This window comes from Lissotriton vulgaris, chromosome 3_1 (assembly GCF_964263255.1).
Source record: "Lissotriton vulgaris chromosome 3_1, aLisVul1.2, whole genome shotgun sequence".
Taxonomy (NCBI): Eukaryota; Metazoa; Chordata; class Amphibia; order Caudata; family Salamandridae; genus Lissotriton; species Lissotriton vulgaris.
In genome coordinates, this window is record NC_141689.1 from 2,054,995,924 (window position 1) to 2,055,009,481 (window position 13,558).

Genomic DNA, 13,558 nt, shown 5'->3' on the forward strand with positions numbered 1-13,558 from the left:
CAAATCGTCCGAAGGGGCTACTCCCTCCCCTTCGAGGCGACCCCTCCAGCCATGCCACCGCAATTCCACCGCGTGTCGGGGGATCACTTGCAACTTCTGCAAGAGGAAGTCACGGCCCTCTTGGCCAAGGGGGCCATCGAGCGCGTTCCTGGGCCAGAAGTAGGGTGTGGTTGTTACTCCCACTACTTTCTGGTACCCAAGAAGGGCAAAGGGGGCCTACGCCCTATCTTGGACCTACGGAACGTCAACGGCTTCCTCCGGAAGGAGAAGTTCAAGATGCAGACTCTGGCTCAGGTCTTAGCTGCCCTGGACCCAGGAGACTGGATGGTAGCGTTGGACTTGCAGGACGCCTATTTTCACATTCCCGTCCTGCCGGCCCACCGGCGTTACCCTCAGGTTCATGGTAGGCCACGAGCACTTTCGATTTACCGTGCTCCCCTTCGGCCTTACCAGCGCCCCACGGGTGTTCAACAAAGTGATGGTGGTGGTCGCAGCCCATCTGCGCAGGTTAGGGGTTTCAGTCTTTCCCTACCTCGACGACTGGTTGTTGAAGGCGGGCTCGCCCCAGACAGTCGTCAGCCACCTCCAGACTACGGCCGATCTCCTTAATCTGCTGGGGTTCTCCATCAACGTGCCGAAGTCACACCTGTGTCCCTCTCAGAAGCCCCTCTTCATCGGAGCGGTTCTGGACTCAGCGCAGTTTCAGGTTTATCCACCCTAACAGCGGGTTCGGGATATTCAGGCTCTGATTCCGATCTTTCAGCCTTTATCCCGGGTCTCGGTCAGGTTGACGCTGCGGCTTCTGGGGCTGATGGCCTCCTGCATCCTTCTGGTGCATCACGCCCGGTGGCGGATGCGGGCTCTGAAGTGGGACCTGAAGTTTCAGTGGGCCCAGCATCAGGGCAACTTGTCCGACCATATCTTGATCTCGGAGGGCACTGCAAAACCGCTGCAGTGGTGGCTCACGGACCGCGAATGGGTCAGTGGCAGATCCTTCTCCCTACCCCACCCGGAGCGCGTAGTTGTGACGGACGCGTCCCTCCTGGGTTGGGGAGGACACATGGGAGAGGCAGAAATCAGAGGTCTCTGGTCTCCGGTGGAGTCCCAGCTCCACATCAACCTTCTGGAGCTGCGGGCGATCCGACTTGCACTGAAGGCATTCCTACCCTCTGTTCGGGGGAATGTAGTGCAGGTGTTCACGGAGAACACCACCGCCATGTGGTACTGCAACAAACAGGGCGGGGTGGTGTCGTGGACCCTATGCCAGGAGGCTCTATGCCTCTGGCAATGGCTGGAACATCAGGGCGTGACCCTGGTGGTTCAACACCTGGCAGGTTCTCTGAACGCCAGGGCGGACGAACTCAGCCGTCGGTGCATGATGGATCACGAATGGCGTCTGAACTCGGACGTGGCTCAAGGCCTCTTTCAGCAGTGGGGAGAGCCTTGGTTAGATCTATTCGCCACAGAAGAGAACGCGCAATGCCATCAGTTCTGCGCGTTGGAGTTTCCAAGGCGGCACTCGCTCGGAGACGCTTTTCGTCGTTAGTGGAGTTGCGGTCTGTTGTACGCCTTTCCGCTTATACCACTTCTGCCCAGAGTGCTGAAGAAGAGCAGGTGCGACCGGGCCCAGGTTATCCTTGTGGCTCCGGACTGGGCACGAAGATACTGGTATCCCGAGCTACTCAGCATGTCAGTCGATCACCCGATTCGTCTGCCTCTTCGGGAGGACCTCCTGGCACAGCAGCAGGGGACGGTCCTCCACCGGAACCTGTCCAGTCTCCACCTACAAGCTTGAAGATTGAGCGGCGACAGTTGAGGCCCTTTGACTTGCCTCCCAAAGTCTGTAATGTCATTCTGGCAGCCAGGCGTCCCTCCACAAAGTCGGTATACGCCTGCAGGTGGAACAGATTTGTGGCATGGTGCACAGCAAAGGCTGTGGATCCTCTCTCTGCACCCCTTTCTGAGTTTCTCCTCTTCCTTCTTTCTCTTGCCCAGCAGGGCTCTGCTCTGGGCACTCTCAAGGGCTACCTTTCAGCCCTTTCAGCCATCTTAAGGCTACCTGATCAGCCTTCTTTGTTCAAGTCCCCCATTGTCAACAGATTCTTAAAGGGCATCACTCATATGTTCCCTCCTGTTCCTTTCATGATGCCCCAGTGGGACTTGAATCTTGTACTTACTTACCTAATGTGTGCTCCCTTTGAGCCGCTCCATAACTGTCCTCTCCGTCTTCTTACCTTGAAGACTGCTTTCCTGGTTGTCATCACCTCTGCCAGGAGAGTGAGTGAGCTCCAAGCTCTTTCTTCTACACCTCCTTTCCTCTCTGTTCATCCGGACAAGGTTGTGTTGCGGACGAGACCTTCGTTCCTACCCAAGGTTGTCACGGCCTTCCACATAGGGCAGTCCATTACCTTGCCCACCTTCTTTCCGCTTCCGCATCCCTCGAAAGAGGAAGAGAGGCTCCACCGTCTGGACCCAAAACGTGCACTCTCTTACTATCTGGATCGCACACGCCAGTTCCGGGTGGATGACCAACTCTTTGTTGGTTACGTGGGCGCTAAGAAGGGAAAGGCGGTGCACAAGCGGACCATCTCGCGGTGGATCATCTTGTGTATCCAGGCGTATTACTCCTTAGCAAAGAAGGAACCCCCTGTGGGACTACGGGCTCATTCTATTCTGGCCACGGCGACTACAACTGCCCTGGACCGAGGAGTGCCCTGCAGGATATTTGCCAGGCAGCTACGTGGGCCTCGCTGCACACGTTTGCAAGACATTATTGCCTGGATAGCCAAGTCCGGAGGGATGGCTTCTTTGGCCGTTCTGTCCTCCAGGACTTTCTGGTGTGATTATTGGTTCGCAGACCCACCACCGGGGTTGGTATTGCTGGGGTATCTATTCTAAGGAAAGGAATCTATCATTAACGTGTCTCTTTCAGATGCACAAGTTTCTACTTGTGTAACGATATATCTGTAAGAGACATTAGTTAGTGATAGATTCCTTACTGACCAAACCCATCCTCCCCGTTCTGCGAACCGATATCTAGGGTTAAGGTCATCCCCTTTCAGGGCCCTAGTTTCATGGCGCAAGTGTTGGTTCTATCATGGCTCTGCGTATCTGGCACGGAAAAGCTGTGTATCAGAACTGACGTCAGCGCGCATGGGCAGCGTCTAAGTACTCAGACGACGTCATTCCGGCGCTAACGACGCCGATGACGGACGAGGAGCCGCGGATGACGCCTGCCGGCACGCAGGGGTATTGCTACGCAAAATTTTCCGGATCCAGTCTGACGCCTGTGGATATTCTAAGGTAAGGAATCTATCACTAACTAATGTCTCTTACAGATATATTGTTACACAAGTAGTAACTTGTGCTTTACACACAAAAAAGTGGACCCTGGATTGCACGAGTCGTAGGGGGAAGGTTCAGAGTCAGTCAAGATATGCACTGCTGGGGTAAGGAACCTGAACCTTATCAAATGACATCTCTGATGTTGAAATGAGAATAAAACATAGGATTCCATGGAGTTGTGGTTACTAATGGGAGATAACCAGACCTCTTTTTCTTTCCCATCACTAAGCTTTCTCTGCGCCTTTGGTGTATAGTTACAAAATCTTGTTTTAACTCGTATCTGAAAACAGTGATACTATCCTGTGGTTTGAGGAAGCAATCTGGTCTCCCTAGCTGGACAAATAGCTCTTTGACATATCTCAGCCACTGAATACCATAGGCTTTATCAAGGCGTAAGCAATCCGGTTTAGGAGAGTTTCATGTTTAGACCAGATTGAATAATGGGATTAACTTAATGCAATTTTCATAACTCAGTAGACCCAGCGCCGTATGGCAGAGAAATATGGGTATGCTATCGGGTACAGACAAAAGCCTTCAGAGGAACACTTTTTCTTTAATGTGTAAGCGGGAGCTGTCACAATATGCTCCAACCCCAGCTCCATTTATCACAGCGGAGCAAGAACATGCAGTGTAGATATTAATCATAGCATCCAATGGTTTATGGCTTAACATTCCTGCAAATTTTAAAAGAATCTCTAGGATTTGGTCAAAGTGAGACTTTCTAATCTTAATTAGATGTGACCAGGTACCTTTAGAATCAAAAAGTATCCATAAATAGGTAAAGGTTAGGACACATAAGTTTTTTTAACCATTGGTGAAGTGTGAACCCCGGGCCAGTATGTGTACGCCATACAATCATGATAGGTGATTTGGCAGTATTTGTGTTTAGACCCAATTCGGTCATCAATAAAACAAATCTATTCAACAATTTCGGGGTAGGCCCACTCCAGTTTTCGACAATAAGACAGTCCTCCGCATGAAGCAGGGCAGGAAAGTTCCTTGAACCCACCATTGGTGTGTCTGCCTCCTCGGTATTTAGGAAGGTATCCAAATCATTGATATATAGACAGAAAAGGAATCGTACCAGCACAAACCTTTGTCTCACACCTCGCTTCATTTTTCCATAGGAAAACAAGACACAGCTGCAGCCAAAATGGCTGGAATGAATTATGCCATATTTGACAAAAAGCTAGATATTAGTCCAGAAAGCATGATCTTTCAGATTTTATGTATATCTGATCAAGTGTTTTTTAAACTTTGTGGCTCAAATTTTTTTTATATTTCATGCCACAGAGTATCCCAGAGCTAACTGATCTTAAGATAAGATTAGATTGGCTGCCACCAAATCAGCAAAAATGTGGCGGCAGCTAATTTAAGGACTTTGGTACCCCGTCCTGGAAATACGTTTTTAAATTGTTTTTTTTAGGTATATAACGTTGCAAGTTAGGGCTACCCTGACCACCTAGGCCTGGTTTTTGAGGAGTGGGGTGAGGGGGCTTGAGGGGGGGGGGGGGGGGGGGGCAAAAATGCTTTAAAAAAAAAAGCAAATTAATGGAGCATCAGCAAATGTATTGTAATTTTCTTTTTTTTTCTTTTAGTGCATGCTCTTATAACAAACAAAAACAATCAGGTATGCCAGGATCCGGAGTGGAGATGCAAAATATTCTAATGTGGTGCCCCCCCTTCTCCCCAGGCCATTGCTAGGCCCCAGGGATTCCACCCCCTGGGGCTGATTCATTTAAAAAGGGGAAGGGGCATGTATTTCTCTCTTTGGGCCTCCTTGAGGCTCTGGAAAACCCATCCCCTGGGGGCTGATCAACTTAATTGGAGAAGAGGGTGCCCCCTTCCAGAGCCATGCGATGGCCTTGGGGATCCCATCCTATAGGCCAGTTCTGTGATGGTGTTGGCGTGGACCCAATCCTCTGGCACAGAGTCTTTTCCCTGCCCTCAAGAGCGTATGCTGGGAAGGCTTCTGTGCTCCTACCCTACAGGAGTAGAATGCTGCTCCTGCCGGGTGGTAGAACAGGAGTGTCCCTGCCCACCCTCTTGTGGGCAGGTAAACATAGAATTGTTCCCGTCTGGTGGGAGCAGATAGAAAAACTGTTCCAGCTGTATGGGAACAAGGCCTGCTGTCGACACACCCGAGGTGGGTGCTGGCAGGGGAGGCATCAGGATTTCAGGGGTCTTGAGGCTCCCTCATTTCCCCCAACATCAGAAATGTTTGGTTTCCTGGGTGGGTTGCCTACCATGTCTTTTTTGATTTATAGTTCGAAAGAGTTCAGGAAGCATTGCTTGGCCTAAAATCTGCGTTATGTGCTATCCTACTAAGATCTGTAGATCTTTATTCATATTCATTCAATCTTTCCAGAATGTTGAATACTGTTTCTCTCAAGGAGTAATCAATACGTTGATAACTATTTCCACCAAATTTGGGGTTGGAGGGATCTTTATTACCCTTGTGAGGTGTATTCTAGCACTTTGGACAACCCCTGGAGCCGGGGAGGCTCATCCTGCCCCCATATAGCCACCAAGCAACTGCTGATTCCCAAATAGCGGTGAACCAAAAATGTTCAGTTACTTTCAGCCAACTAGAGTGGCTCCAGATTTAGATTTTGAGGACCGTGAACCAGCATAGTTGATATATACATTTCTTTTATAAAATGCTGTAATGTCTTTTTACCACACTAAGCGATTGCACAGTAGATCCTGTCTTTATGCCAATTTCAATGTCACTCATTTCCGCAGTTTTTGCACTACTTTTCACGTTAATAGTTGTATAGAATTTTGAATGGGAAGTTTTACTTGTGTCCCCCCTCCTTACATAACCTCAAACCACTACTTTGGATGTTTTGTAAGCTATGCAACAATATCAAACTGCACATGAGCTCACTCATGCCACTTCAAATGCCTGGAGCGATGTCTTTTATGACCTCACCATTCACAGTGCACTTTTCATAGAGCCTGCACCCTGTATCTAATGCACACCGGGCATGGTGTCAAGCCATAACCTATATGCACCACACATGTGGCATGGCCATATCTTGTCTATAGCACATGCAGGGTGTTGCCTTTGGCCATGCCCTGTAAATAGTATACAGGGCTGTATAATCTGTGAACTGTTCTTATGAAAGTGCTTCTAATCAGGGGCCTACACCCAAGCTCTGTGGGTAGCACAAAGAAGGCACAGTCTGGAACTATGCCTTAGCTTTCTTTTGCACATGGAATAACAGGCCACTGTTCCTGAGCATAGCAGATACGGTACATGGGGGCGTATGCGTGTTCTCTTGTTCTGATCTATCCTAATTCAAATCATAATATTGTTATTGCGGTCCTTAGTCAGATCATTAGCGGTGCATTGTGGGAGCTGCATAAGTTACATATTTAAGATCCTTTGCTGTTAAGACTCCTAAGGGAATCAACAGAATGATGGGAATTAATATACTGACTTGTCATTGATGTAACTCTCTGAACGCAAGCTTGTTCCACGCGCTTGGGAGCGTTCAAATGTAAACCTGTTCTATAGAAGGGTCACAACACAACTAGCGCAGAGTGCACTCACTGGAGACCTACTTGCTAGGCCTTTTATTCTGTCCGAAATGTAAGAAAGTGGGCAAAGCTTCATTGACTTGCCCGATTGTTAGAGAAACGAAACATAGTGAGGCGTGGCAGGGCAACGGATTCATCTCCCAGCAGTACTTGGAGGATGGATGTAGTGCGATCACCCAGAAGCGAGAGAAGCATTAACAAGCATTTGCAATGCAATAGGTCTCGCATTAGGAAAGTTTGAGCTATTGGTATTGTAAATGACACATTTTTTATTTGTGTTGGTTTTGAAAATAGCGAAATTAATAGCTTTGTCATTTACAATGCCAATAGTTATAACTTTCGCAAATGTGACACCTATAGCTTTTGTAATGCAATATGTGTTGTATTTACGTGACTTATATGTATTGCTATTACATATAAGAATGGCTTTTAAATTTTTAATAATTAATACTTAAATAAACATTGTAATTTATAATTGCAATAGCTTAAACTTTTGTAAATAACTTTTGGGAAGATTATGTTCAGTGTATTTTATTGTGACGAAAATCCAAGAACAGAAGTGAAATATTAACATCTTTTTGTGACATTTGTAATAAAGCTTGAAACATTGAGACAACATATTTGAACCAGTTGTTGTTGAATTGTTGCACAGATTGATGCTGTGGTGGTGCTGAGTCATGTTGTGGTGGCGACGAGTGATGCTGTGGCGTTCAGTGATGCTGTGGTAGCGCATATTGATGTTGTGGTGCCCCTGAGGGATGCTGTAGTGGTGCTGAGTGATGCTGTGATGATGCGAGGGAGGGCGTTAGATAGAGGGAGGGCGATAGATAGAGGGAGGGCGATGGATAGAGGGAGGGCGATAGATAGAGGGAGGGCGATAGATAGAGGGAGGGCGATAGATAGAGGGAGGGCGATAGATAAAGGGAGGGCGATAGATAGAGGGAGGGCGATAGATAGAGGAGGGCGATAGAGGGAGGGCGATAGATAGAGGGAGGGCGATAGATAGAGGGAGGGCGATAGATAGAGGGAGGGCGATAGATAGAGGGAGGGCGATAGATAGAGGGAGGGCGATAGATAGAGGGAGGGCGAGCGATAGAGTGAGGGAGGGCGAGCGATAGAGTGAGGGAGGGCGAGCGATAGAGTGAGGGAGGGCGAGCGATAGAGTGAGGGAGGGCGAGCGATAGAGTGAGGGAGGGCGAGCGATAGAGTGAGGGAGGGCGAGCGATAGAGTGAGGGAGGGCGAGCGATAGAGTGAGGGAGGGCGAGCGATAGAGTGAGGGAGGGCGAGCGATAGAGTGAGGGATGGCGAGCGATAGAGTGAGGGAGGGCGAGCGATAGAGTGAGGGAGGGCGAGCGATAGAGTGAGGGAGGGCGAGCGATAGAGTGAGGGAGGGCGAGCGAGTGAGGGAGGGCGAGCGATCGAGTGAGGGAGGGAGGGAGGGCGAGCGATAGAGGGAGGGAGGGCGAGCGATATAGAGGGCGAGCGATATATAGAGTGCGCTGGAGCGAGTGCGATGGAGAGATAAATGGTTGTGTGTGTGTGTGTGGAGTTGTGTGTGGGGGGGTTGAATTATCGTTTAACTTGCAACCGAGCAGCTTCTGTTCACAAGCTTGAAAGCAGCAGTTAGATAAATCGGGAGCTGCAGCATGCCCATGGCTTGCTAGTGCATGTTGCAAATGAAATGAAGCATAATGTGTTCGGATCGCATTACAAAGAAAGGCAATAAAAACACAGGATGGTAAATTAGGCATCCGGGCAGCTCGAAGCCAAATGGTGAGCGATGTGAAGGAGGGATAACGGGGCAGCAAGGAAATACTTGTGAGGGAGAGTGGTGGATGCAGATGGGGATTAAAGAGGTAGTGTTTGACCAGAGATTGGGATATAAAACAAGAATTGTGTCTGGATGGGCGAGAGATAGACTGAAGAGAGAGGGGGCTTGGAGAGAATCCTATTAGCCTAGCTTAATTAGCAGTATTTGACAAGTCCGCCATTAGTGTCAATATGTATGCCAAATAAAGCTGAGAAGGATCCCGGCCGCTGTCTGTCTTATGAACTTTTTTTTTCTCTCTGCCCAAGCTGCACCAGGTATTACAGTACCTCTAGAAATGGTTCACTTCCTCGTCCGTGGAAAACAATGTTTTAAGAAAGAGGAAAAAACGAAAGTAGCGCTTTACTGGCAACCTCTGTAAAGTGGCGCTAATGTGTGTGGTTGTGAGTCACCAAAATGGAGGAATACCTGGAAGAAAGAGAGGGGGGGAGGGGGCAGCTGCTAGCGGAAAGCGGACGTGAATATTGTTGTTTAAACAAACACGATAAAACCAAAGTAGTGCTCCACAGGAAAAACCTGTCAAGCGGCACGAAGGCGGGGGGAGCGGCTTCCTTTGAAGCCTGATGCTGATGCTGAGGCTCAGACAAATGGTGTGCGATGTGACTTGCGATGTGCACGCGCCTGGCTCACATGAACTGTACCCGATCCGCAGTTTGGGTAGACTTTTGAAAGCCTTACTATAATCTCGCCAAACAAACAAGCATTGCTAAGCAATGCTGTAGGCGAGACCTAAAAAGGGGGGTCGCGTAGTCAATGAGCCAAGCCTGAAACGGAGTATTGGCCTCTTTTTGAAGAAAATAGTAACTTGCAAGTAAGATAAATAACACAATCTACGATGCTTAGGGGACCACTCCTTGGGAGTATTAGTAAACTATCACAACTCAGTAATAACGGGCTGGGGACAAAGTGCCTCTAACCCCATCACATGTACATAGGAAGGACAATCCACACTATAACCCCCCCTACCCCCCCCCAAAGGATGCTGGGGTGATGAGAACAAGAATGTAACCGGAGTAGAGTGTGGAACCCACAGTAGGACACCAGTTTATTTCGAGCTTTTACAGCTTGTTGCCAACTAGAGTCTGGATAGCGGTGCGATTCATCTTGGAGTTACAAATCTTTTATGTATTTTAAGCATATGTTCAAGCTGAGGGCCTAAAGGCCCACGAAGCACCGTGTATACTTTAAGGAATGTTCGATATAATGTACATAAATACTTTTGCATTAAAAAAATTATAAACAAAACTAAAAAAAATAGATTTTGGTGTTATGCATCTTAATGATAAAGCCCCTTCAGCTACTTTCCCCCCAGAGAATGTTATGTTTTTATTGACGTTGGCTAGTAACTATCATACAGAATCGAGACCCATCACATCTCAAAAACTGTGTTTTTCCACTCAGAATTTCATTACTTGGGTAAATGTAGTTTTAACATGCTTTGTCGTATGTGCATGAGCAGCACAGCCTGTTCAGCCCTGGTCTGGGCGTACTAGGCAAAGCTGTACTGGCTGTGCTGTTCTGCAGTTACATCAGTTCAACCTGCTCTCAGATCCTTATTTTTCCTGCCTGTGGAGTTTGTTGTACAGTTTTTATTTTCAGAACATTTATGCACATAAGAACATAACTTTAAGGCATCAATTCGGTGAACGTATCTGGCCAAATACTCCAAATGTATATTTTTAATATTAATTGCACAACTGTATTTTATTTGCAACGATGGCCTCTTTTTTGTTGTTTTTTTAGTTTATTCGACCAACTGCATTAATCTTGTATAATGGTTGTCTTTACATTGAAATTCCTGGGTGGTCGTGACTTGTGGTTGATATATCCTTCACTTAACCTGCCTGCCCCATTTGCACTAAATGTTTCAGAATGAACCCTGTAATTACACATATGTTGAAACCCACAAGTAATGTCAGTTATTTATGTCAATGTTTTTTTTATTTATTTTAGGAGCAAGAAGCAAAGTTATTGGTCTGTACCAGACTGCACCAAAGTCAGCTGGAGCAATACTTACCACACGGAAAATTGAAGCAAAAATAAACTCTCATATAGGTACGTTTTAAAAGTTTGTGGTTTGTTTTATTCTTCATCCCTTTAAATCGGCACTTGGTTTTAAACAGGGTGGTGATATGGAATTCTCATCGCCTGTTCCTGTCTTTATAATGTTGAGATGAGAACTGGCGATGAGATTCTAGGGAGGATGGTGTAGCCCACAAGGCGCTGTGACTGGGGTGTTTCCTTTTCTGAGTAAACAGATTGAAGGGACTGTTGAGGGTTTTTGATGAAAATGGTCTGACGCACAAGTTAAAGAAGTAATTTTGGTAAAGAAAATGTATTAGTGTTTGGGTCATCATATAGATGATGATGGTGCTAAACTAAAAGTAAGTCTTGTGGGTGTGATTAAGAAGTCAGATGCCCTAAAACCCCATGATGTCTGTAGGTACTGCAAAACACTTTGTGTCATACCCAAACTACTTTTACAGCGATCAATAGCCTCCTATTCTCGCTAGTATGGAGGGATGAAGAGTAGTACAGCTGGACCTGGACCGAGGGGGGCTGAGGTGTCCCTAATCTACTACAGAGCGGGTCTCCAATACACAACACTTTGGTGAATAGAGGGCCTGAAATGGGAAAAAGCGGCTTATGGGTGGGATATTTGAAGAGTCGCATCTACCGAGACCGCTTATGGGGAGCTCTCGAACTTTAAGGGAATATCTGCACATTGTGAGGCTGGTGACAGAGGTGTGAGGACTTGGGATAAATAGACTCCTACGCCTTCAACCCTGTGCCCGACTATTGCCTGTATGGTGGCTGGGCACATTGCAGCAGATACACGGTGTGATGGATGTGAGGCCGTGGAGAGAGGGAGGCTGCCAGTTACTGGGGGACTTGTACCGCGGGGTGTCTTTGCCTCCTTCGAGGACGGGAGGAGGCACTTTGATCTTGGCCCAGGTACATTTTTTACAAAATACAAAAATATCCAGAGGCTCTGGCCTGAATTTCCGACAGAGTTTCAGGAATCCCAGACACTGTGGCTCATCCTGGGCATTGGCTGTAGCAGGGCATGATCTTGTGCTTGAATGCGGAGCTAAAGATTGATCACTGCGATGGCCTAATAAGGGCGCGACAGTGGTGAGAGGATGACCTAGTAGACGTATTGACAGATCGGGTGTGGAGCAGAGCCTTGCGCTAAGCAAAGGTGGCGGCAAGCAGTGCAAGCTTCGAATTGATACAAACTCTTTCCTACATGATGCAAGGAATGCCTGATATGTGCCGCTAGCCCAGCAACCTTTTTACTTATGACCTCCTGGAGCTGCACAGCTCTGGGAGATTACTGGCCCATAGTGGTGGACTTGCTTGGGGGGATAACTGCATCCAATTCTGAGATCACACCCCAACATTGGCGACTCCGACTGCCTCAATCCCCAAGAGCCGGTATGAACATCTACAGCCGCTTTGTTGCCTTAGTACTCTTACTAGTGAGGAGACGCATATCGATACATTGGACTACATCCATGCCCCCACTGATATACAAATAGAAAGAGAATAGGCAGGAATGGGCACTAACTGAGGAAAAGAGGTTACGCATGGTTAGAACAGATAAGAATTCAGAACGCAACTTAGAATGACGGGTGGAGATGGTTGACTGGGTAAGCTCCCGCTCGCATGGTAATGATCCCACCCAGGAGGGCCGCAGTGGGCTCTGCTGTGCCTCCCCCTGAGGACAGGCTGGACCACGCAACATCACATAGGCATAATTGGCAGGACTCCCCTCCTCCCCCCCCTTCTGAACCTCTATGGCAGTAGTGCAGTCTCCCTCTTGAGGCAAGAACACGTGTGTGCCCATGACTCCCCCTAACATCACACCGTGCCACACTCTGAACTGCCTGCAAAGTTCTTTCCTTTTGTTGACAACTTGTTCGTTGTAATGCATTACATTGAATGCTATAAACCGTTTTATAAAGCTTTTTTTAAATACCCCAAAAAACTATGAGGTCTTGTCTTGGCATGGCGGATTATTTTTATAAACGATTCTTTAGGAGTTTAGCTGAAAAAACACCGGCAATTCGGCTTTTGGGGAGGAAAAATGTATTGTTTTTATGGACCGAGGACTGTAATAATGAATTTGTACAAGTTAAAAAGGATCGTAAATGTGCTCAAAGTCTCTGAAGGCATTTTTTGCCGGAGAAGTATGTTTTGTGGTCACTGATGTCAGTTGCAAGAACCCAAAGGGGAAGAAAATACCATCACTTTTGTGTTGAGAGAGGCTTAGTTAAATTACCTGGTCATTGGAAAGGAAGCTTTGGCAGGTAAATTGTTTCATAGGGCTTGGATAGTGTTTCAGCCAGGATAAGAGAGGGTTTAATTGCAGGAGTATTCTTTGATATCTCTTATTTGGCAAAGCAAGACTTCTCTTGAGGTTAGTATCAAGCTCTGGCAATGAAGTGAAGGAAGTAAAGATTTATGATCAGTGAGTAGATGTGGGTTAGGGGGCAGGTGGAGCTGTTGGTGATGATCCGTGAAAGGAGGTGGTATGCTATCTGTGCTTAATTTGAGCCAGTGATTTCCAGTGGAAGCCACCAACACTCATTATTGGTGACTGGCAATATATTTTTCCTGGTAAGACCTGTACCTAGAGCAAGAGAGTGAAAACAAACCAAGCGGAAAGACGAAGGAAGAGAAAGATGGAAAGGAAGAAAGCGTGAGTGAGATCGAGGCAGAGAGTGGCTTAAAAAGGCACGAACTGTATCCAAGACTATGAAGTTTTAATTGCACTAGCCCTGGACTTCTGAGCAGAGCTTTAGGCACTGGCACTTATTCTTTTTCAAATTTAG

General features: G+C 47.3%; 1 protein-coding gene across 5 annotated transcripts in view; it reads left to right on the plus strand.

Moving 5' to 3' along the window:
• The window catches only part of MTUS1 (microtubule associated scaffold protein 1), a 1,045,260-nt gene that overhangs the window by 584,245 nt on the left and 447,457 nt on the right, over positions 1–13,558 (plus strand). For all 5 annotated transcript variants that reach the window (XM_086962577.1, XM_086962579.1, XM_086962578.1 and 2 more), the window contains one exon: positions 10,674–10,775. In XM_086962577.1, the coding sequence (XP_086818703.1) occupies positions 10,674–10,775 (102 nt within the window). The remainder of the gene's footprint in view (positions 1–10,673; positions 10,776–13,558) is intronic.